The sequence below is a fragment of the Salminus brasiliensis genome, chromosome 1 (assembly GCF_030463535.1).
Source record: "Salminus brasiliensis chromosome 1, fSalBra1.hap2, whole genome shotgun sequence".
In the NCBI taxonomy this organism is placed as follows: domain Eukaryota; kingdom Metazoa; phylum Chordata; class Actinopteri; order Characiformes; family Bryconidae; genus Salminus; species Salminus brasiliensis.
In genome coordinates this window covers 95,696,373-95,719,213 of record NC_132878.1, presented here as the reverse complement: position 1 = coordinate 95,719,213, position 22,841 = coordinate 95,696,373, and the positions used below count along the sequence as shown (strand labels likewise).

Sequence of the window (22,841 nt, the reverse complement as noted above, 5' to 3'; positions counted from 1 at the left end):
ATGAATTAGAATGAAACTAGAACAAACATAATTTAGTTTAGTTTCAAAAGTACTAATAATTTACAATAAATATTTGTAAGTAAATAATTACTGTAGTATTTGATCATTTATGGTTTATGGTTTATTATTACACCTTTACTTCTTGTCTTTATAACTTCACATTGACTATCTTTCCATTTCCACTGTTATCTTTACATATTAATTACTTCTCTTTACAACTTTTTACACTTTAATTCTGTGTCTTTACACTTTTACTTTACCTTGACTACCTGTCTTAATGATTTTACTGCTGTAGCTTTACACCTTTACAACTTTACCTTGACAATATTTCTTTACAACTGTATATTGACTATCTATCTTGATGGCTTTACTACTGTATTTTTACACCTTTACTACCTCTCTTCTTACCATAACTACTTCTCTTAATGGCTTTACAAGTGTATATTTACACCTTTATCACTGTTTGTTTTTTTACAACTTTACCATGACTATATTTATTTACAACTTTACCTTTACTACCTCTATTCGTAACTTTACTACTGTGTCTTTACACCCTAAACTACTTCTCTTTATGTTTTTACCATTTTATTGCAGCATCTTTAGTACTGGACTTTACAACTTCGCCATGACTACCTCTCTTTACGTTCCCACTGTTATATTTACAGCTTAATAACTTCTCTTTATAACTTTTTACAGTTTTATTTCTGTGGCTTTCCAGCTTAATTACTTCTCTTTACAAATTTACTTAATATATTAACAATGTAATGCTTATAATATTTAAGATTCTCATATTTAAAATAGTTTAATTTTCATTTTATCCATTTTTTGATGATAAAATTAGATTTTTATCTGAAACGTAATTCCAGTACTGTATTCCAGTAGTATAATTGAGTGTAAGTGTAAGAAACTGCTAAATGTTGTCTATTATATGAAATAACGTATAAAAAATGTTTTGAATCTACATGTTTTTATTTGTTTTACTAAATATGAGAATGTGTGAAAGTTTTATCCATATTAATCAACCATAATCTACAAATGTGGCAGATAGAGATCAGACTGGCAAAAACTGGAGCATTATTTAAAAGAACTGACCTGGCCTGGTCTGGGCTGTGACCGGTTCGGTTGGTAGAGAGGGTCTTCCCACTCCGGCGCTGTTGACCGCAGACACACGGATGCGGTACGTCTGACCAGCCTGCAGCCCGGATATCTATCAAGAGCAGACATTATATCACCCATCGTTCTTCAAACTTCTTTCAAGAAATGCTTTGTGAGAAACGTCAGTGTTTCAGAAGATCTGATTAGTTAACCATCCTCAACCCTCCACCCCAAAGAAGCCCCAATGTGGGAATTTCATGGTAGTTAAATGGAAGGGACACAATTTCCATGAGGCAATCACACAATTCCTGCCAAACAATAGTACAATTCCTGCCACACGGCAGCACAGTTCCAGCCTCATGTTTCAGCAATGGGTGCAACCTTCTGTAGCTGAATGCATTCATTACAAGGGGTGTCCACAAACATTTGGACAAATAGTAAGTGTACATTTGTATGCACCCGTTTCTTTAAGAAAGGTTAAATACTTACCCTTAGGTGCTTGTCAGTGACTAGTTCCTGGGTCACTGCAGTCCAGTCCTCTGACTCCTCCCCCTGACTGATCTCCACCACATAACCAATGACTTGTGATTGGCCTTGGTACAGAGGCTCCGCCCACATCACCACCAGAGACTCTCGCCTCACCTCTCTCAGCTCCAGGTCATATGGACAGCCTGTGAGACACGAGATACCTTTATGCTTCTGAAATGAACATCGTTCCATCAGGTGAGTTTAAGGCTAGTGGTGGCTCAGAAAGGGCCCATATGTCAGCTAGCCTATCCATTGTCTACCATCCATCCATCATCAATCCATCCATCCATTGACTCATATGTCACTTAGCCCATCCACCGGTCTACCATCCATCCATCATCAATCCATCCATTCACCCATATGTCAGTAGCCCATTCACCGGTCTACCATCCATCCATCATCAATCCATCCATTCACCCATATGTCAGTAGCCCATTCACCTGTCTACCATCCATCCATCATCAATCCATCCATTCACCCATATGTCAGTTAGCCCATCCACCGGTCTACCATCCATCCATCATCAATCCGTCCATTGACCCATATGTTAGTTGGCCCATCCACCTGTCTACCATCCATCAGCGTTAGTTAGCCTATCCATTTCCCATCCATCCACGCATCCATCTATAGTGTGTTTCAGTTAGCCCATCCACTGGTCTACCATCCATCCATCATCAATCCGTCCATTGACCCATATGTCAGTTAGCCCATCCACCGGTCTACCATCCATCAGCGTTAGTTAGCCTATCCATCTCCCATCCATCCACCCATCCATCTATAGTGTGTTTCAGTTAACCCATCCACCTGTCTACCATCCATCCATCATCAATCCATCCATTGACCCATATGTCAGTTAGCCCATCCACCTGTCTACCATCCATCAGTGTCAGTTAGCCTATTTATCTCCCATCTATCCACCAATCCATCTACACATGTTTCAGTTAGCCCATCCACTGGTCTACCATCCATCCATCATCAATCCATCCATTGACCCATATGTCAGTTAGCCCATCCACCGGTCTACCATCCATCAGGGTTAGTTAGCCTATCCATCTCCCATCCATCCACGCATCCATCTATAGTGTGTTTCAGTTAGCCCATCCACCTGTCTACCATCCATCCATCATCAATCCGTCCATTGACCCATATGTCAGTTAGCCCATCCACCTGTCTACCATCCATCTATCCATCCATCCATCCATCCATCCATCAATGTGTCAGTTAGCACATCCATCTATCCACACATTTCCTCCTTTTAAATAGTGACAATAAAGAGGTTCTCCTTTTGGTTCCAAAAGCCACATGAAATAAATGATAAGATGTCATGTTAAACTTATCTGATTTATCTGCTATTCTGAGTTCATCAGCTAAAAATCTCAGCATCATAATTGATACAGATCTATCATTTGATCAACATATAGCTAATATTACTAGGACAGCTTTTCTACATCTTTTGAACATTGCCAAGCTAAGAAGTGCCTTATCCCTGCATGATGCAGAACATTAGTAAATGCTTTTATTATCTCAAGGCTAGATTACTGCAACGCATTATTGTCAGGATGTTCCAACTTCGAACCTCAGTAAACTTCAACTACTTTAAAATGCTGCAGCCAGGACCCTTACTAAAACTATCACAGTCACTTTGGTTAAAGTTTGCAGAGAATTGTGGTAAAGATGCTGGAGCTGTTGTCCCACCGCGACTACTCAGTTTTTGGATGGTGGAGCAGATCACCAGTGTTTCAGGGTCTCCCATGTCTGTGTTACCTTCTGGCTCTTATCATCAGACCTGCCTGATACTGTTCAACTATTTTTTTCTCTTTACATTCTCTAAGTTAATGACTGCCCACTGCTATGATTTTATTCATTATTCTATATGATGATTATTATGATTATTAGATTCTGACTATATCAGCACACCTGAGCAGTTGAACAGTAATAATTTATAAGTAGTTCTGATCAGAAGAGGACAGGTCCCTCTTGTTAGCCATCCATTACCCACCCACCCATCCATCCATCCATCCATCCATTAATCCATCAGTTTCAGTTAACCCATCCATCCATCCATCTGTCTATCAGTGTTTTTGTAAGTCCATCCATCTGTCTCATCCATCCATCCATTCATCAGTGTTTCAGTAAGCCCATCCATTTGTCTCATTCATCCATCCATCAGTGTTTCAGTAAGTCCATCCATCCATCCATCCATCCATCCGTTAATTAGTGTTTCAGTTAACCCATCCATGTGTCTCATCCATCCATCCATCCATCCATCCATCCATCTATCAGGGTTTTTGTAAGTCCATCCATCTGTCTCATCCATCCATCCATCCATCCATCCATCAGTGTTTCAGTTAGCCCATCCATCTGTCTCATCCATCCATCCACTCCTTAGTGTTTCAGTAAGCCCATCCATCTGTCTCATCCATCCATCCATCCATCCATCAGTGTTTCAGTTAGCCCATCCATCTGTCTCATCCATCCATCCATCCATCCATCAGTGTTTCAGTTAGCCCATCCATCTGTCTCATCCATCCATCCATCCATCCATCCATCAGTGTTTCAGTTAGCCCATCCATCTGTCTCATCCATCCATCCATCCATCCATCCTTCTATAAGTGTTTCTGTTAGTCCATCCATCACTATCAGAATGTCTCCTCTCTTAGAGGTATCCGAAGGAGGTGGGGGGGGGGGGGGAGGGCATCAGGATTCAAGGCATCACCTGCTGTCTAGAAGACAAAGCGTATTTGGCAGCCCTGTGTCCTGGCAGTAGATGGGTGTATAGTGTATGTGAACCTTCATCACCTGCCAGGTTTAAAAAACACCCTCTTAATGGCAACATGCCGTCAGTGGAGGAGAATAAAGGAAAAATAATAGTCTGTATCGATCTGTATCCAACAGAGGCTTTTCACACTAACATCCATACAGACACAGCGGCTGCGGCGGGATGGCAAACAATAATTATGTACTCCAACGCTCTGACTCGGCTATAATGAAATGTCCTGTTTTTTCCGTCCATTTGAAAGCCCAGCAGTTAATTCTCTTAACAATCTTCGGTCACATTTAAATTATTAACAACCAAGGCAGAGCCTGCTCTGTGGAATTAATAGCCTGCACCTGTCTCCATCCATTCATTTAGAAAACTAGCGCAGGCGTCCCGATATACATCAGCAACCTTCTGAGTCCTTCTCTCCATGAAGGTGGGAATAAATCTTTAACACTCTGGTTTAATTGGGTCTTTTCTCCTCTGTGGTTATGGGTGTGGGTTTAAAGGGCCCATTGTCTACATTTTCCCCATCAGGTCCACTTGTAATGTTTGTGGGGTAATTCATAATTTACATCCTCACCTTTAAACAGCTTGTTTCTGCTACTGTGTCTTTAAGAGTGATATATGCAAATGGCCACGGTTCTGATTGACCACCCTGTATTGAGCCTTGCTTAGAAAGCAGTCTAAAATGTCTCTCTATACTGTGGAAAGTTGAGTGGGCGGAGCTAAACTACAATTGGCGTAATGGGTAGGGCTAAACTCATGTAAGCTCAATGGGTGGGACTAGATGGCTGTAGGTCGAATGGATGGGGCTATATTGAACAATATTTTGAGAGATGGGGTCATATAAGTAAACACATACAACTGAAGAAATGTCGTTTGTATGATGTAACGAATAAAATGTAAGTAATAGAAATATAATTTTCTTGGGAGGAAAAGGTTAGGACACCCACTGCCCCAATAGTCGGTATTTTTGCCCTTGGCTGAAATAACCTCAATTAGATGTGCCCTATAACCATCAACCAGTCCCTGACATCAGCTGGAGGCAGTGTTTCCCACTCCTCCAAGCAGAAATCTTTCAGCTGTGAGACGTTTCAGCTTTAGTTTTTAGACAGATGCTCTCACATTTCCCTCCTAGTGGATTCTATGATGGAGAGCTCTCCAGGCCCTACTGCAGATCCAAACCATGACACCTCCACCTCCACCTCCATGCTTCACAGCTGATTTTGGGTTCTTGTGCTCAAATGCTGCTCAGATCTGTTTTACGCCAAACATGTCCTCTGTTACTGTGTCCAAATAATTCAACTTTGGATTCTGGATCTGTCCAGAGCTCAATGTTCCTGATGTCCTGGTCACTTCTTTGGTCTGTTTCTGATGTTAGAAGCTGTACTTTAAGGTCAGCTGTGGTGAGATCTACCTGCTACCATGATGAACTTGCTAGGATGTCCTGACCTGGACATGTCGGTCATCTGTTCTACTTGTAAATAATTAAGTGGACAGTGGAACAGTGGCTGATATCTAACAGTTCTGAGATATTCTTAAACCCCTTCCCAGAATCCTCTGCATCTCTACCCTTCTTTCTGAAGGTCTCAGAGAGCTCTCTGGATCTCTCCAGAGCTCAACATTCCAGATGTCCTGGTCTTGGTCTAGATGTTCTCTGGAGATCTTCAGTCTTAGTTAATTACTGTGTTGATATTTTAGGATTGTTGGAGACTTCTTTGCCCATCTTGTGGTTCTGCTCTGCTCTTGGGCTGAACTTGCCAGGAACCATGTTGGTCAGATGTTTCACTCGTAAATGATGATGTAGCAAATGTAGCAAACAGTGGAGTGTCTTTTTAAACCCCCTACCAGACTCTTCTGCAGCTACACCCTTCTTTCCGAAGGCCTCAGAGAGCTCTCTGGATCTGGCCATGATGGTGATCTTCTTCACCTCTCACTTCAACCATCAATCAAGATCAGACCAGACTAAACGTCTGAGGTTTAAATAAGACTCCAGACTCCTCCAGAATAATCCTCTCCAACCATGTTCTGATCATCTGCTCCTGAGTCTAATTCTACACATTTGAAGGAGTAATAAATGTGAGGGAGGTCAAACGTTTCCCATCTCACAGGAAAATTACATTTCTACTAATTCCATTTGAAGATCACAACACATGCCTCTATTGATTAGCATTAAAACTGCTGTCCTAATATTGCGACACAGCTGCTAAGGGTTATTCAGACCTTCGAGAAATCAAATGCACGTTATTTTCCCTTTAGCTTCATTGGTTTTCCGCTGGAGCTGCGAGGCTAATGTGGTTAACACGCAATAAAAGCTTACTAGCATCAATTAGCATGGGGCTAACAGTATGCCTCAACCATCACACACTCTCTTCAGACTGTGTGGAGGTGTTCAGTAGTCTTTAGCAGACTTGTAGATGTGGTTTCTAACTGTGTAAAACTCACCAATATCCACACCATGTGGACAAAAGTATTGGGACGCCTGCTAATTCAGTGTTTCTTCTTCTCTATTGACTGTAAGGCCTGTAAAGCGATTGGTGCTTCGTGAAACTTTGAGACCTGTGATCTGTTAACGCTCTCACCGGGTTCAGGCATCGTCCAGCGCTCACACAGAAAAGCCTCGCTGGGTGCGGAGGGTTTGCTGAGGCCGATCAAGTTGGCTGCAAAGGCACGGAACTGGTAATAGCGGCCCTCTAGAAGAGCTGACACCTGTGCAGATGACGACAAGAAGAGTCCAAACAAGCAGTGTTAGTCGGGGATGTGGTCATTTTGCACTACGACTCCCAGAGGACGCAATCAGACGGCCTCTAACTCGTGACGGCTCTTCCTAAATAGTCGGAACATCACAGTTGGGCCTGTTTGGTGAGCCCTGTTCAAAAGGGCTCCACTGAAGTGCTCTCGTGTTCAGAGATACTAACATCTAAAGGGTGTTTAAGAGCATTGATCTCTTCGCTTCATCGCTGTGTTGAGGGCCACTTATCCTGTAAACAGCTCGTCACATCTGCAGACGCCTGGATTTTTACCACTCGACAAAAGCCTAACGGTTAAACAGGAGGCAATTACTGTCGATAACCAACAGATTTAGCAGACTTGTAGATGTGGTTTCTGACCCTCTAAAACTCACCAATATCCACGCCATGTGGACAAAAGTATTGGGACACCTGCTAATTCAGTGTTTCTTCTGAAATCAGGGGCAATAAAAAGAGCTTATCATGGAGTAATGGGAAGTCCAGGGAAGGAGGCGTTCTGCTAGATTTTGGAGGAGCATTGCTGTGAGGATTTAATTGCATTCAGCCACAAGAGCGTTAGTGAGGTCCCTAGCTCCCCAGCTTATCCCAAAAGTACTGGATGGAGCTCCACCATCCATCATTCCAGAGAGCACAGTTCTTCCACTGCTCCACAGCTCTCACCCCTCTAGCCCACGCCTGGTATTAGGCGGCACGGCACCAATAGGTTCCTGTTTATGTGCTCCAGAGAGTCCTATTCTATTGGCAGTACTTCTCAAAAGGGGCTAGACAAGCTGTGTGTGTGTTTGTGTGTGTGTGTGTGTGTGCATTTGCACTTCAGTGTCAGCAATGGCTGCAACGTAAAGGAACTGAATGCATTCATTAAAAGGGGTGTCCACAAACATTTGGACGGACTGTGTATATATGCCACAAACTGCTAGACCAATTCACAGCCACTGGGTGGCAGCAGTCCATCCTGGGGATGCTTGCGGACAAGCCGCAGGATCAGGAACACAGGAACGCTGCAGTATAATTTTTTTTTATACCAACACACACACACACACACACACACACACACACACACACATACACACAGTGCTTAACAAGAGTGGATGTGCTGCATGCTCCCCTGACTGCCTGATGAGGGGGCGATCGCTGACGGAAATCGTTAACATCACCTTCACAAGCTGTGACAACAAAGTGCCTGGAGTATTCAGTCACGGCGGGATCAATGTATCCTAATCAACATGATTCACACTGAGCTGCTCTATGAGCAGCCTGTGCAAATTAAAGGCAGAAAAGTTTGTTTTTTTTCGGCATGGGATATGTTAATAAAACGTCCTTTGAGCTCCAGCAGAGGGCGCCGCCAGCTCAGGCCTCATGGTTGTCTGGAGCCAGACATCTCTCAGTCACAACACTAACAGACAAACTCCACAGGAACCATCCCAGCTCTCACTCTAATTAGAGAAGTCTCAATTTAAACAAGCATCTTTAATTTGAGGTTTTAATTAGGCCGCCATGGACGCTGCTGCTTGGCAACAGATGACAGGCTTAAAGGACTGATTCAATTTTTAACCCTCACTTCGAATGCACACGGTTGGAACGTCCCGAATCAGTTCGTTTTGGTCTGCGGATCTGATCTGAACACCTTAGAGGAGCAGTTTGGTGAAAAATCAGATAAACATGACTGCAAAGATGCAGTCAATCAGGAAGTAAATCCCAGAAGGAGATGCTAGGCTAATGTCGCTAACAAAAACTGTAATTTACATTTACATTTACATTTACATTTACGGCATTTAGCAGACGCTCTTATCCAGAGCGACTTACAAAGTGCTTTGCTATTTACCCAAGAAAAAGCCTTAGCTAGTTAGAATAGACTAATAATACAAAAGATACCTCCAAGCTTAGACATTGCTAAACACAATACAATAAGGCGACCATAGAACTATTCGTCCAAGTACTCTCTGAAGAGGTGGGTCTTCAGTCTGCGTTTGAAGACAGCGAGCGACTCGGCCGTTCTGACATCCAGGGGCAGCTCGTTCCACCACTTTGGTGCCAGGACAGAAAAAAAGCCTGGACGCTTGTCGTCCGCGGATTTTGAGGGATGGTGGGTCGAGCCGAGCCGTACTTGAAGCTCGAAGGGCTCTTGGTGCGGATCGGCTTTTGACCATTGCCATCAGATACGGAGGGGCTGGTCCGTTCTTGGCTTTGTAGGCCAGCGTCAGGGTTTTAATTCTGTAAACTGTCACCAATCTCACCTCTATAAATATATGCCAGCCACCGCATCTGCCACATTGCCGGGCAGTCGGCATGCTCAGAGGAAAGCGCCAGGTCCCTAACTTCACAGGACCAGCTAACAGACACCTGTGCTGGCCAACATCGCTTGAGAATGATGTACTACCCCCCTGGAGAGAAGACAGCCGACTGTGCTTTCTCCGACTCCGGCTACTGATGGCAAAGTGGCATGGCTCTGGATTCGAACACAGGACCCCCATTCCATATTCCCCAGGGCCATATTGTTTTTCGGGAGATTTTTAAAGCTTGGTCTTAATATTTTGTAACAAGTCTTTTGTCATGATTGGCCACCAGTGGGCGCTCTCTACTATAAAATAAGCCTGAGAAAGCGTGACCCAGCGAGATACGCTCAGAGGACTTCCCCTGTGATGCTGATGAAAGACCATCCTTATCTAGACCAACTTGGCACTTTATCCTTTAGCTGATAACTTTGTTGCTTGATTTAGGGGGGCGTGTCGATGTGTCTTTGCTATGGTAACGATGGGAAAAGTTCGCCTTGCTCTGATTAAAATGCTCAAAAGTCATGTACCGAGTCTCTTAATGAATCATGGGTGTGTTTTTTTGGGGCATTACGTGCAGCAATAAACCAATCAGCGTGTCTCTCGCCGCTGATCCCTTTAAGAGCCAGGTGCGGTCAGGCTGACCTTGGCGGATTGCTATTTCAGTGGTGTAAAGCGTGGGGGGGTGTACAAGCGTCGGGCTGCACATGCCTGTGTTGACAATTCGCTGCCAAGATAGCAAAGAACGTCTGACTGCTGACGAACGTCTGTCTAGACTGTTTTCAGTCAGTGGAGCTCCTCCTGTGTTTTCCTTTGCTGAGATATGGAGCAATGCTCCAGAAACTGACCTGAACACCCCTCATTTCGAGAACCACCGTGCCCATCAGGAAATAGGAGTGAAAATAGACTGCTGGTGGGGTGTGAGATAGCAACGAGCATTGCGACGCGCCTTGCACAGGGTGTAGGATAGGGCCCAATGCCCTTATACAGTGTCTGGTGCTTTGTCTGGTAGAGGGTCTGCGGAGAGAGACCCTAAACCGGCTTTTGACAAAGCAAATAAATAAGGATTTTAGGTGTGTGAGATGGAAGACAGTGGTGACAGTCTCTAGCCTGGCCATATTCCAAACATGTCTGATGGCTGATTGGCTGCATCTGGCGGTCAGTGGTCAATCAGGTTGATTGGATTTTTTGCAGAACTGCCCCTTTAATGTTGAATAGTTTATAAATGCTAGTAGTGCGCTTGTGTCCCTGATCATTTGCCTCCCAGTATTTTAAACAGACTCACAGTAGCAGCTCATTACTCTCAGTTTTAACACTATAACACTATATGTCCAAATATTTATGGACACCCCTTCTAACAAATGCATTGAACTGCTTTAAGTTGCACCAATTGCTGAAACAGATGTGCAAATCCACACACACAGCTTGTCTAGGCCCTGTAGAGAAGTACTGCCAATAGAATAGGACTCTCTGGAGCAGGTCAACATCATTAACCTACTGACACCATGCTGCTTAATGCCAGGCGTGGGCTAGAGGAGTATAAAGCCCCCCAGCTTTGAGGAGCTGTGGAGCAGTGGAAGAACTGTGTTCTCTGGAATGAGGGATGGTTTCTGCACCATCTAGTACTTTTGGGATGGGTTGGGCAGTTAGGGATGATGAGGTGGGGTGGTGATCCTCTAACATCCTGACTCCAATAACATTTTTCATTCTTGTGGCTTAATGCAATCAAATCCTCACTGCAATGCTTCTTCAAAAAGCAGGGTAAACTCTTTTTAATGCCCTTGATATCAGAAGAAACAATGATTAAGCAGGTGTCCCAATACTTTTGTCTATGCCCTGAATGCTTGTTGAATGAGATGCAATACAGGGCAGCCATTTAGAACAGAGCTCTGACTCACCGTGTACACCCTCTCTTTGACAGGCTTGGAGTTCACCTCTCTCCACACACTCTGGGATTTGTCCCGCTGGTCCAGGTAGTACCCCTGCACTGCCTCCCCACCCTGATTGGCAGGGGCTCTCCAGCCAATCACCATCTCACTGCCCGAGCAGTGGAGCAGAGAGATACCGGACGGAGGAGACGGGACCACTGTGAGGAAAGAGAGGGGCGGTACATAAGAAGAGAACAACATGAGACACACCAATCAGCCATAACATTAAAACCCCCTACTTAATCTTGTGCAGATTCCCCTCGTCCTGCAAAAGCACCTCCCACGTGTCGAGGCATGGCCTCCACAAGACCTCTGAAGGTGCCATGTGGCATCCAGACCAGCAGATCCTTTAAGGCCTCCATGAGCATCAATGACCCAGATTGATCTGTTGCCGGTTGTCACCGGTTGTCCTTTCTTGGGGCACTTTTGGTGGGTACTGACCAAAGACTGCACACTGGAACCACCCCACAAGACCTGCCTGATGTTTTGGAGATGTTCTGACCGAGTCGTCTAGAACCTCACAGCTTGGTTTGTGAGGTTTTTCCAATTTTCTGGCTTTTAACCCCTTCATCACCTTCAAAAACTGACTGTTTGTTCACTTGCTGCCTGATACACCTATCCCTTAACAGGAGCCACTGGAACCAGATTATCAATGTTATTGACTTAATCTGGCAGTGGTTTTAATGTTATGACTGATTGGTGTATTTTTGTAATATTAGACATTGAGGTTAAAATGAGGAAATAATCGTAGGCCATATGTAGGTGCTATACAATTCTATATGTAACATGTAATATGTAATTCTATATGTATGCTATATATATTTATACAATATATATAGCACCTGTTACATATAGAATTGTATATACATAGTACCTGTTACATATAGAATTGTATATAAATAGTACCTGTTACATATAGAATTGTATATACATAGTACCTGTTACATATAGAATTGTATAGTACTATATATATATATATAGTACTATACAACCCTTGTGTATATATATATACACAATTCTATATGTAAAAGGTACTATATATTGTATATATAGAACTATACAATTCTATATGTAACAGGTACTATATATATTGTATATAAATAGTACCTGTTACATATAGAATTGTATATATATATAATGCATCTTAGATATATAATTGTATAGTACTACATATATAAAATTCTATATGTAACAGGTACTATGTATATACAATTCTATATGTAACAGGTGCTATATATATTGTATAAATATATATAGCATACATATAGAATTACATATTACATGTTATATAGAATTGTATAGCACCTACATATGGCCTATATTATATATATAGTACTATGCAATTCTATATGTAACGGGTACTATATATATTGTATATATAGCACCTGTTACATAGAGAATTGTAAAGTACTATATATATATATACACACAATATATACAACATATATACATTTTTGACAAATGTCATGATGAACGGACCAATAGAAATGCTCCACAATAATCTGATAAAGTCCTTTTACACTGAAAGACTTAGAAAAGACTTAAGAAAGCTCTAAATTTGCAGGCTGATGCTTCCCTGTTGGCCCACGAGCTGTAAAACTTCCCCACTGTAAAACTGCAGATTACCAACTTCAGCTAATTATCCAACCCTTCATGAATGGAATCGGATGGGGGTTTATTTTGAGCAGAGAAAACATAAGACAGTGGGAAGCGGTGGGACTGGAACCCACTCCTGCAGGCTCACGGCTGACTAATGAATCCATTAGCTGTGCTGGTTATCCAGCTGTTTATCCAGCTGAGAGGAGATGCTCCGTTCCCAGTCACCTCTGTATGGACTGGATGATTAGTTCGAGGGGGTGGTGAGGGGTGTTGGGGTAGCTATGGTACTGCAGGTGGTTGCTAGGGAGTTGCTAGGACATTAGATAGCTTCCAGCTTCCTCATCAAGAGCTTCAACCAGTATTTCCCCATTTGTAAAACTCCAGATGATCAAATTAGCATTCGAACCCTTCTTTTGTTTGTACTGAGCAGGAAAACATACAGCAGCACAAAGCAGCAGGACTGGAAACCATCCCTGCAGACTCACTGCTGTCAGTGATGAATCCATCTACTGTGCTGTTTATCCAGCTTACAGATGCCAGTCTAGTGCCAGTCGACTCTCAGTAGGATGGTTAGCGGACTGAATCTCAGGAGGATGAGAAACAGAAACTATGGCTGTAGTATATAGCATTCCTTTGTAGATTAAAGGAATGCTCAGATGTAGCATTAGCGATAGCATTAATGACCAACATCCTACTAAAAAACAACAGCCTGATCAGCTCTGCTTACCCAAGGCTTCATTACATGCTGGTTATAAGCACTGGGTGTGTTTTCACTGAGTATGATGATTTACCAAGCTAGCTTACCAAGCTAGTCAACCAGGGTTGGTTAGCTTCCAGGGTGGTTAGCTTAATCAGTATGACCAGCTTGTGTCCAAGCTTGTTGACCAGCATGACCAACATCACTAAGCAGGATGATTTGCACGACTACACTGGTCCCACCACTATAACCACCTTGACAGCTTGGCCAAGATGAAAAGGTCATCCTGATAGACCAGCTTGACATTTCGCTTGACCGGCATTTCAACCACCTGGACCTTCTACAACCAGCTACCTTTGTGCTGGCTTGGCTTCCAATCCACAGAAGGCCGCAGGCTTCAGTTACTGTAAAGCTAGGCCCTGTAGCTGTCTTTCATTATGAGCGATGCTCTCAGTGAAACACTCCTTTAATCAAATGTAAATCTGGGTAATTAATCAGAACGGTGACCACATTACACGTGAAAACCTCATTCTTATGTAAATACCTACTCTCATTAATTCACTGAGTAATGAAGCATAGTGTGTACTGAATGTGTGATGCTTATGCTAACAGATGAGGCCAAAGTTACTAGCATAGCATGGCAATGACAATGAACCCAAACACAGCTTCCGACTCTGTCCCGCTCTGTTCCTCATTGTACCGACTCCGAGGGCCGGAAATTAAAGCGGCTGAGGGCAGCGCAGAGGCCTGAACATATGGACAACATAGTAAAAAAAAAAAAAGCAGGACTAGCCGGCACGGCACGTGGAGTGTCTGCCCGGGTATTTATCCGTCAATTCATTGAGAGATTCGCCGGATGGAAGGACGAAATGTCAGCCTTATCATTGTCTGATCGAGCACGGGTGTATTTGTAAATTGCATCAGCGTGAGTGACAGTAGAAATGAGTAGCCATTAGCGCGTAGCGGGCTGGCGCGGGCGCATTATCCGGCAGCCTATTACAGGTCACAGCTGTGCCAGACACGGGCCGATTCCATTCCAAGATTTCAGCCGCAACAAGCCTCTCTTTGTCCGCTGCTATTATCCCGGGATTGCCGGAGGGGAATAATAGATTGCGTACAGGTATTTCTGTCAGGCATCTGAATCCAGGACTTGTTATTCAGTTATTAATATTTTTTATATTTACGGTTTTATGAACATGCTCCACCACCATACACCATATATACATCATAGACTAAAAGTATTTGGACACCTGCTCATTTATCGTTTCTTCTGCAATCAAGGGTATTAAAAAGAGCTGATGCTGTAAACTTTACTGTCCAGAGAAGAAGGAGGCTTTCTATTAGATTTTGGAGCAGGGCATTGCTGTGAGGATTTGATTGTTGAGTGACACAAAAGTGTTAGTGAGGAACTCCCTAACTCATCCCAAAAGTACTGGATGGAGCTCCACCATCCATCATTCCAGAGAACACAGTTCCTCCACGGCTCCTCAATGCTGCTGCTGGGGGGCTTTACACCCCTCTACTAGCCCACGCCTGGCATTAGCCAGCATGGTGCCAATAGGTTCACAATGTTAATCTGCTCCAGAGAGTCCTATTCTATTGGCAGTACTTCTTCTCTAGAGGGACTAGACAAGCTGTGTGGGAGCATTGCCAGCATTGGGTGCAGCTTAAAGTAGCGGAATGTACTGATTAGAAGGGGTGTCCACAAACATTTGGACATATAATGTAGATAGATAGAGCCCTTATAGTTAAACCCTTGAGCCCTTAGGGCCCTTCACCCTCTGCTCCAGTGGCTCCATAGCATGGCTGGGTTTCTAAGCTGGGATATGAGAAGAGAGCATTTCATTGGGTTATTGAAGTTTAATGGCCTATGAAGGTACGTAAAGTGAAGGTGCTAGGTACTAGAACCTAGCAGGTTCGGGGAAAACTACTGAGCTCTCACCTTTGGCAGCTTTGACTCGGACTGGCTGGGATTCCTCCGAATAGCGGCTGTTTCCTGCTCGTCCTACGGACTTCACTCGGAAAACGTACTCCTTGTTGGTCTTCAGGCCGTGTACTGTGAACCTAAGACAGAGAAATTGTCACATCATACATTAACTAGCAATAATTTTTAACAATTTGACAGACTGTAATACACTACAGGAAGCGTAGGGGGCGCTCTATAATGCTCTATAATGTTCATATGATCCACACGCTCATTCTGACAGACTGTAATACACTACAGGAAGCGTAGAGGGCGCTCTATAATGCTCTATAATGTTCATATGATCCACTCGCTCATTCTGACAGACTGTAATACACTACAGGAAGCGTAGAGGGCGCTCTATAATGCTCTATAATGTTCATATGATCCACACGCTCATTCTGACAGACTGTAATACACTACAGGAAGCGTAGAGGGCGCTCTATAATGCTCTATAATGTTCATATGATCCACACGCTCATTCTGACAGGCTGTAATACACTACAGAAAGTGTAGGGGGCGCTCTATAATGCTCTATAATGTTCATATGATCCACTCGCTCATTCTGACAGACTGTAATACACTACAGGAAGCATAGGGGGTGCTCTATAATGCTCTATAATATTCATATGATCCACACACTCATTCTGACAGACTGTAATACACTACAGGAAGCGTAGGGGGTGCTCTATAATGCTCTATAATATTCATATGATCCACACACTCATTCTGACAGACTGTAATACACTATATAAGGAGAATCAGACCTGGTTCCAGTGACTGGTTTGTTGTTGATGGTTCTCCATTCTGAGGACCCCACCTCACTGCAGTAGAGATAGTATCCCAGAATACCTTCTGTGCTCTTAGGCTCTTTCCACAGCAGCAGAGCTGAGGTGTCAGTGTCTGGGACGGCCTGAATACAGTGAGGGGCAGCAGGCACCCCTAGAGATGAGATACACAGTAATAATAACGTTATACTGGGACACCAGCAAAAAGGTGGACTTTCTGGATGTTGTGGTCTTTCAGTTGTAAAATTCAGCCTAAATGTTGTGGGAGGATCTAATGGAGAAACCTGACTCCACCCACCCAGCGGTTCTCCCAGTGTGACAGGCTGGCTGGGCTCTGAGGGATCGCTGATGCCGTACTTGTTGATGGATCGTACTCGGAAGCAGTAGGCCTTGCCCTTCTGCAGGTCAAACACGGCGAACCTCGTGGACAGGACTGTCATGTCCATGCTGGCCAGGTGCCAACTGTTCTTCCCGGCTATGGACTGAAAATTAACCACAGAACATCACAAACAAACAAACACTCATCATACATTCTTCACGGATCAGTAAACAAACAAACAAACAAAGGCCAAATAAAATGTGCATGATGAAAAATGGAAGGGGGCTCCTGGGTGGCACAACTGTCTAAGCGCTGGCACCGTTAATGGGAGGTTGCAAGTTATTGGTGATGCCACATCCATCCATGGCCAGGAGTCCCAGAAAGCACAACTGTCCTCGCTCTCTCTGAGTGGGAAGGACGGCCCTCCCTCTCCCCCCACTACTCAGCGTGGGCGATAGCTTAGCGCTAGCTAGCGCAGAGTTTTACCCTGATAGCAACTTTGCCGTGGTTCGAACCTGGACCACCTCTTGCATGTACTAGTGGCCCACTTCATACTTGGAATGATGATGATGTGAAGTGGTTAGTGGATCACTAGGAAATGCCAGATGTGGCCCAGGTTTGGGGCACTTGGGCTACTTGGGCTACTTAGAGGAAGAGCAGGCTAGCCTTCACCCTCCCAGCACTGGTAGCATCCTTTGGTGTAAGCCCTGTAAGTTGTAAAGTTGGGCCTCCATAGATCGCATCAATAAGTCTTGGTCACCCATGTCCCAAAGCTGACCTTCCTTGGAGCACTTTTGGTAGGTACTGACCTTACCAGGAACACCCCACAAGACCTGCCTGATGTTCTGGAGATGTTCTGACCCAGTCATTTTCTAGAACATCACAGTTTGGTTCTGGTCAAAGTGTCTCAGATTCCCATGCTCGTCCATTTTTCCTGCTTTTAACCCCTTCATGACCCTCAAGAACTGACTGTTTACTTGTAGATCCTCCCCTTGACAGGTACCATTGGAACCAGATCCTCTAGACAATTCACTTCACCTGGTTTTAATGTTATGGCTGATCTGATCTGTGTTTAGATAGTATACAGTACATTATTTATCATTAAATATGCTGCAGATATTATGACGGGTGAGCAGATTCACTTGCCCTTTCACCTCCTGCCCATGAACAGTATCTCACGGTACACTACATTGACAAAAGTATTGGGACACATGCTCATTTATTGGTTCTTCTAAAATCAAGAGTATCCTGCTTCTGTTGGAGTAACTGTCTCTACTGTCCAGAGAAGAAGGTTAGATTCTTCTAGATTGCGGAGGAGCATTGCTGTGAGGATTTGATTGCATTCACCCACAAAAGTGAGGTCAGGATGTTGGATGATGATCACCACCCCACCTCCATCATCCCAAAAGGATTGGATGGAGCTCCACCATCCATCATTCCAGAGAACACAGCAGTTATTCCACTGCTCCACAGCTCAATGCTGCTGCTGGGGGGCTTTACACCCCTCTAGCCCACACCTGGCATTAGGCAGCATGGTGCCAATAGCTTCCTGCAGAGAGTCCTATTCTATGGGCAGCACTTCTCTACAAGGATCTGGGTCAGCAATGGCTGCAACTTAAAGTAGCTTTCATGTGCATTCATTAGAAGGGGTGTCCACAAACATTTGGACATGTAAGGTATATCACTCCCAACAGTGTATTACTGAGTAAATAACTGGTGGTTGTTGTCTAAATTCATGAACCATTAAATTTGACATGTAAAGGTTTCCCTCCCCGTCTCTAATCTTCAGCGTTTAAACCTGGATAAGCTGCTGTTCCATATAAAACGGCCGAAATGATGAATATGAAAAGTGATACGCAGACCCCCCCCCCCTGCTTCTCTGTGCACACTCCCCGTCTCGTTTTTAATATAAATTGCATTTAAATAAAAAAGGAAGTTAATCTTTTTCATATTGTCCTGGATGAGCTCCACAACTCCGCCGGCTCTTGATGGATCGGACAGTTTTATTACAGAGCAAGTCCAATAAAAAGCACATGTCCTGTGGCACTTCACAGCCTTCCCTCGCTCATTAAGATCTCGGCAGGCCGCTGGCGCCGTCCTCCTGGATGATATTGGGAAGCCGAGCCTCCTCAGCCGCTCCCGTGCCGCGGATATGAAAAGCGGCACCTCTGGCGGTTGAGGGCTGAGTGAGGCTCTATTAGAGGACTCGGAGTTTAGAGGGAAGTTTGAGAGACAGAAGACAGGGCCCAGATTCTTTCAGCTTGTTCTCGGCGTCTGGAGGTGAAACGGTACTTGCCGCACTCCCCACACTCTTTGCACTCGCTGAGAACTTTCCCAGAGCTTAAAATGAATTGGTGCGGCCGTGCGAGAGTGCAACACAGTGGGGAGAGAAAGAGAGAGAGAGAGAGAGAAAAAGGCCCGGGCTCCTGCTTCTTTGAAGCTGATGGGGGAGTAGAAGCTCAGCTCTGTGCAAATGAAGAGCTTTAAGGGGAGTTTGGTGTTTACTTCTTAATGATTCCTCCACCTCTCTCCTCCCACACACACCACCCACCACCCACCCACACACACTCCTCCCCCTGCAGTAGCACTAACCAGCTCAGGGGTCAAAATGCAGCGTCAGTTACGGTACAGAGATGCTGAAGGCATGAGGTGGTAGAGTGTGTGCTTGCATACTATGTATGTGTGTGTGCCTGTATGGGTGTGTGTTTAGCTCTTATCCATGCATGCATATGTGAGTGTGTGTATAGTGTGTAGAGTGTATAGAGGTCAGAGGTCATCTCTCACCCGTTCCACAAAGTATGTGAGCGGTTCTTTGCCGCGTGGATCCGGTTCAGTCCAGCTGATGACCGCATAGGAGTCGCTCAGCTCACACACACACACTCCGGTCGGGGGAAATGGCACACGGATCTGACCTGCAGGACACAGGACAGATCAAAGAGTCAAATAAGAAAGTGAACTTTAGAGAGAGGGAGACTCACTGAGACTGATTCAGTGATTCAATTACAGTTGTTTAAGAATTGAGAATTCTTCACTAAACAGTTCTGTTTATTTAACAATCCCATCACTCCAATGATTCGATTGTCAATTTTGGGGAAATTAATTATTATTTATTCATTCATAAAATTAATTCATGACAGTCTATGATTCTTAAAAAAACTATTAATTCATATTATTTGATTCTTTAGGAGCAAATCAATAATTCACAAATCAATAATATGAGTCTATATGGAATGAATCAGTGATTTAAGGATGATTCTTCAGGAAAAGAGTCTCTTTGGAATGGGTCAGTGATTTGTGTATGGTTCTTTAGGAAATGAGTCTCTTTGGAATGAGTCAGTGATTCATTATGATTCTTTAGGAAACAAATCAATGGTCTGAATATGAGTCTATATGGAATGAATCAGTGATTTAAGGATGATTCTTCAGGAAATTAGTCTCTTTGGAATGGGTCAGTGATTCATTATGATTCTTTAGGAAACAAATCAATGGTCTGAATATGAGTCTTTATGAATTGAGTCAGTGATTTGAGTACGGTTCTTTAGGAAATGAGTCTCTTTGGAATGGGTCAGTGATTCATTATGATTCTTTAGGAAACAAATCAATGATTTGATTGAGTCTTTATGAAATGAATCAGTGATGAGTATGATTCTGTAGTAAAAGGAGTTTTTATTGACTGAGTCAGTGATTCAGTATGATTCTTTAGGAAACAAATCAATGATCTAATTGAGTCTTTATGAAATGAGTCAGTGATTGAGAATGATTCGTGAAGACAACTCAGTGCTTCATGAAATCTTGATTCAGATTTCCTGTTAAAATAGAGGTCCCTGCAGGTATTGGAATAGGACCATTCCAGTCGAATCTTCAGAACAGTGTATCACGGGCACTGAATCGGCTGGGTGGGGCTGTTTGGCATGTATCTATACTGATCTACTGGCACAAACATCCACAACTCTATGCACAATGATGTATTAATATATCGCAAACTTTGCTTTTGTGTGCATCCCGGCCAATGATGACCGTTGTCATTGTTTTAGAGAAGCCATTAAGGATGCTTTCATCACTGGGCCAACAATGCCCATAAGAAGTGGCAACCAGCCAAACCCATTCTCGGGGCAGGTTGGCACGAGCACACTTCTACACTCTTAAAAATGGGCCCTTCCAGGGATCTCAAGTGAAGGCAATGGTGCTTTATATGGAGCCATGAACCATTTGAATGCTTTAGAGGTTCTTTGCCTGGCCATGTTACTGGTTCTTTACACTGATATTGAAAAGAAATGGTTTCTAAAAGCTTTAAAATGGTTCAAATAATACATTTTTAGAACTTAATAGAACTTTTTTTTTGGGCCGGAGTGTAAGGTTCGATACACTGGGACTATAAAACTTAACTGCCGATTGTGCCAACCAACCACGTTGCTGGAACTGCCCGATTTACCACCGTTAGGTGTTCATCTACACCTGCGTTATCAGTGTTATTACTGTGCCCCCTGTAAACTGGGAGAAATCTAAAGCCAGGCCTCTCCTTTCACTCCTTTCTCAGCCTCTGCAGGCTTTGTTATCACACCAACAATGAGGTTTATCGTTCATTCCTTACTCTCCAGCTGGTCCTTGGTGATCACAATCTCTCTCCCCCTGTCCACCTTGACCACTGAAAGACAGGCAGGACAAAAGAAATGGATTCAGAGGGAGATAAAGGCAGCCATCAGCAATAACAGCCAGCAGTTTAACAAGAGAGCCCGGCGGGGGAGTGTGGCTGACAGCTTTCAGGACAAATCTGCATTCCTTTCAAATCTCCATTCAAGATACCATCAGCTCAGAAATATGATGTCCACCAACCCGGAGTGCGGCCTCTGCGATAAGCCAAAGTCTGGCAGGTGGTGCTTGAATAGAAGAGATTTAAAGGGGTTCTCCACCTCTACTACATCGGACAGTGCTGGCATTTCATTTAATGGCATTAAATGGCATCAGAACTGACTACATTACCCATAGTCCTGCTGGGCTCCATGGGGTCGGAGGTGAGGATGGGCTGGGTGGGTTTGGATGGGCGTCCCACGCCGGCCTGGTTAACTGCACACACTCTGAACTGGTACATGGTGTTCTCCTGTAAACCCATGACTGGGTAATAACACACCCTCTGTACCGCCTCATTACAGCGGGTCCACTGCAAGGAGCCGGCCTCACACCTACAGGAAGGGAGAGAGAGAGAGAGAGAGGGAGAGAGAGAGAGAGAGAGAGAGAGAGAGACCTTTAAACTATTAAACTATCTACTACGAAGGCAGTAGTATTCCTGAGTGACGGTGGGACAATTACTCCCACAATTACTCTAACAATTAGGAATTATGGTATGAGTCAGTGATTCTTTAGGAAATGAGTCTTTATGGAATGAGTCAATGATTCAGTTTGATTCTTTTGGAAATGACTCTTTATGGAATAAGTCAGTGATTCAGTTTGATTCTTTAGGAAATTAGTCTTTATGGAATGAGTCTGTGATTCAGTATGATTCTTTAGGAATTGAGTCTTTATGGAATAAGTCAGTGATTCAGTATGATTCTTTAGGAAATTAGTCTTTATGGAATGGGTCAATGATTCAGTGATTCAGTATGATTCTTTAGGAAATTAGTCTTAATAGAATGGGTCAATGATTCAGTGATTCAGTATGATTCTTTAGGAATTTAGTCTTTATGGAATGATTCAGTGATTCAGTATGATTCTTTAGGAAATTAGTCTTTATGAAACGGGTCAATGATTTAGTGATTCAGTATGATTCTTTAGGAATTGAGTCTTTATGGAATAAGTCAGTGATTGAGTATGATTCTTTAGGAAATTAGTTTTTATTGAATGAGTCAGTGATTCAGTTTGATTCTTTAGGAAATTAGTTTTTATTGAATGATTCAGTGATTCAGTATGATTCTTTAGGAAATTAGTCTTTATGGAATGAGTCAGTGATTCAGTATGATTCTTTAGGAAATTAATCTTTATGGAATAAGTCAGTGATTCAGTTTGATTCTTTAGGAATGAGTCTTTATGGAATAAGTCAGTGATTCAGTATGATTCTTTAGGAAATTAATATTTATGGAATAAGTCAGTGATTCAGTTTGATTCTTTAGGAATTGAGTCTTTATGGAATAAGTCAGTGATTCAGTTTG

At 43.4% G+C, this 22,841-nt stretch overlaps 1 protein-coding gene across 1 annotated transcript in view; it reads right to left on the bottom strand.

The window, feature by feature from the left end:
* Positions 1-22,841, bottom strand: part of myom3 (myomesin 3) — a 94,254-nt gene that overhangs the window by 22,945 nt on the left and 48,468 nt on the right. Inside the window, exons 11-20 of the mRNA XM_072692482.1 lie at positions 21,679-21,878; positions 21,290-21,343; positions 19,483-19,610; positions 16,678-16,861; positions 16,359-16,533; positions 15,571-15,692; positions 11,303-11,490; positions 6,967-7,093; positions 1,585-1,766; positions 1,093-1,207 (exon numbers count right to left, since the gene is read on the bottom strand). Coding sequence (XP_072548583.1) covers positions 1,093-1,207; positions 1,585-1,766; positions 6,967-7,093; positions 11,303-11,490; positions 15,571-15,692; positions 16,359-16,533; positions 16,678-16,861; positions 19,483-19,610; positions 21,290-21,343; positions 21,679-21,878 — 1,475 coding nt within the window. The remainder of the gene's footprint in view (positions 1-1,092; positions 1,208-1,584; positions 1,767-6,966; positions 7,094-11,302; positions 11,491-15,570; positions 15,693-16,358; positions 16,534-16,677; positions 16,862-19,482; positions 19,611-21,289; positions 21,344-21,678; positions 21,879-22,841) is intronic.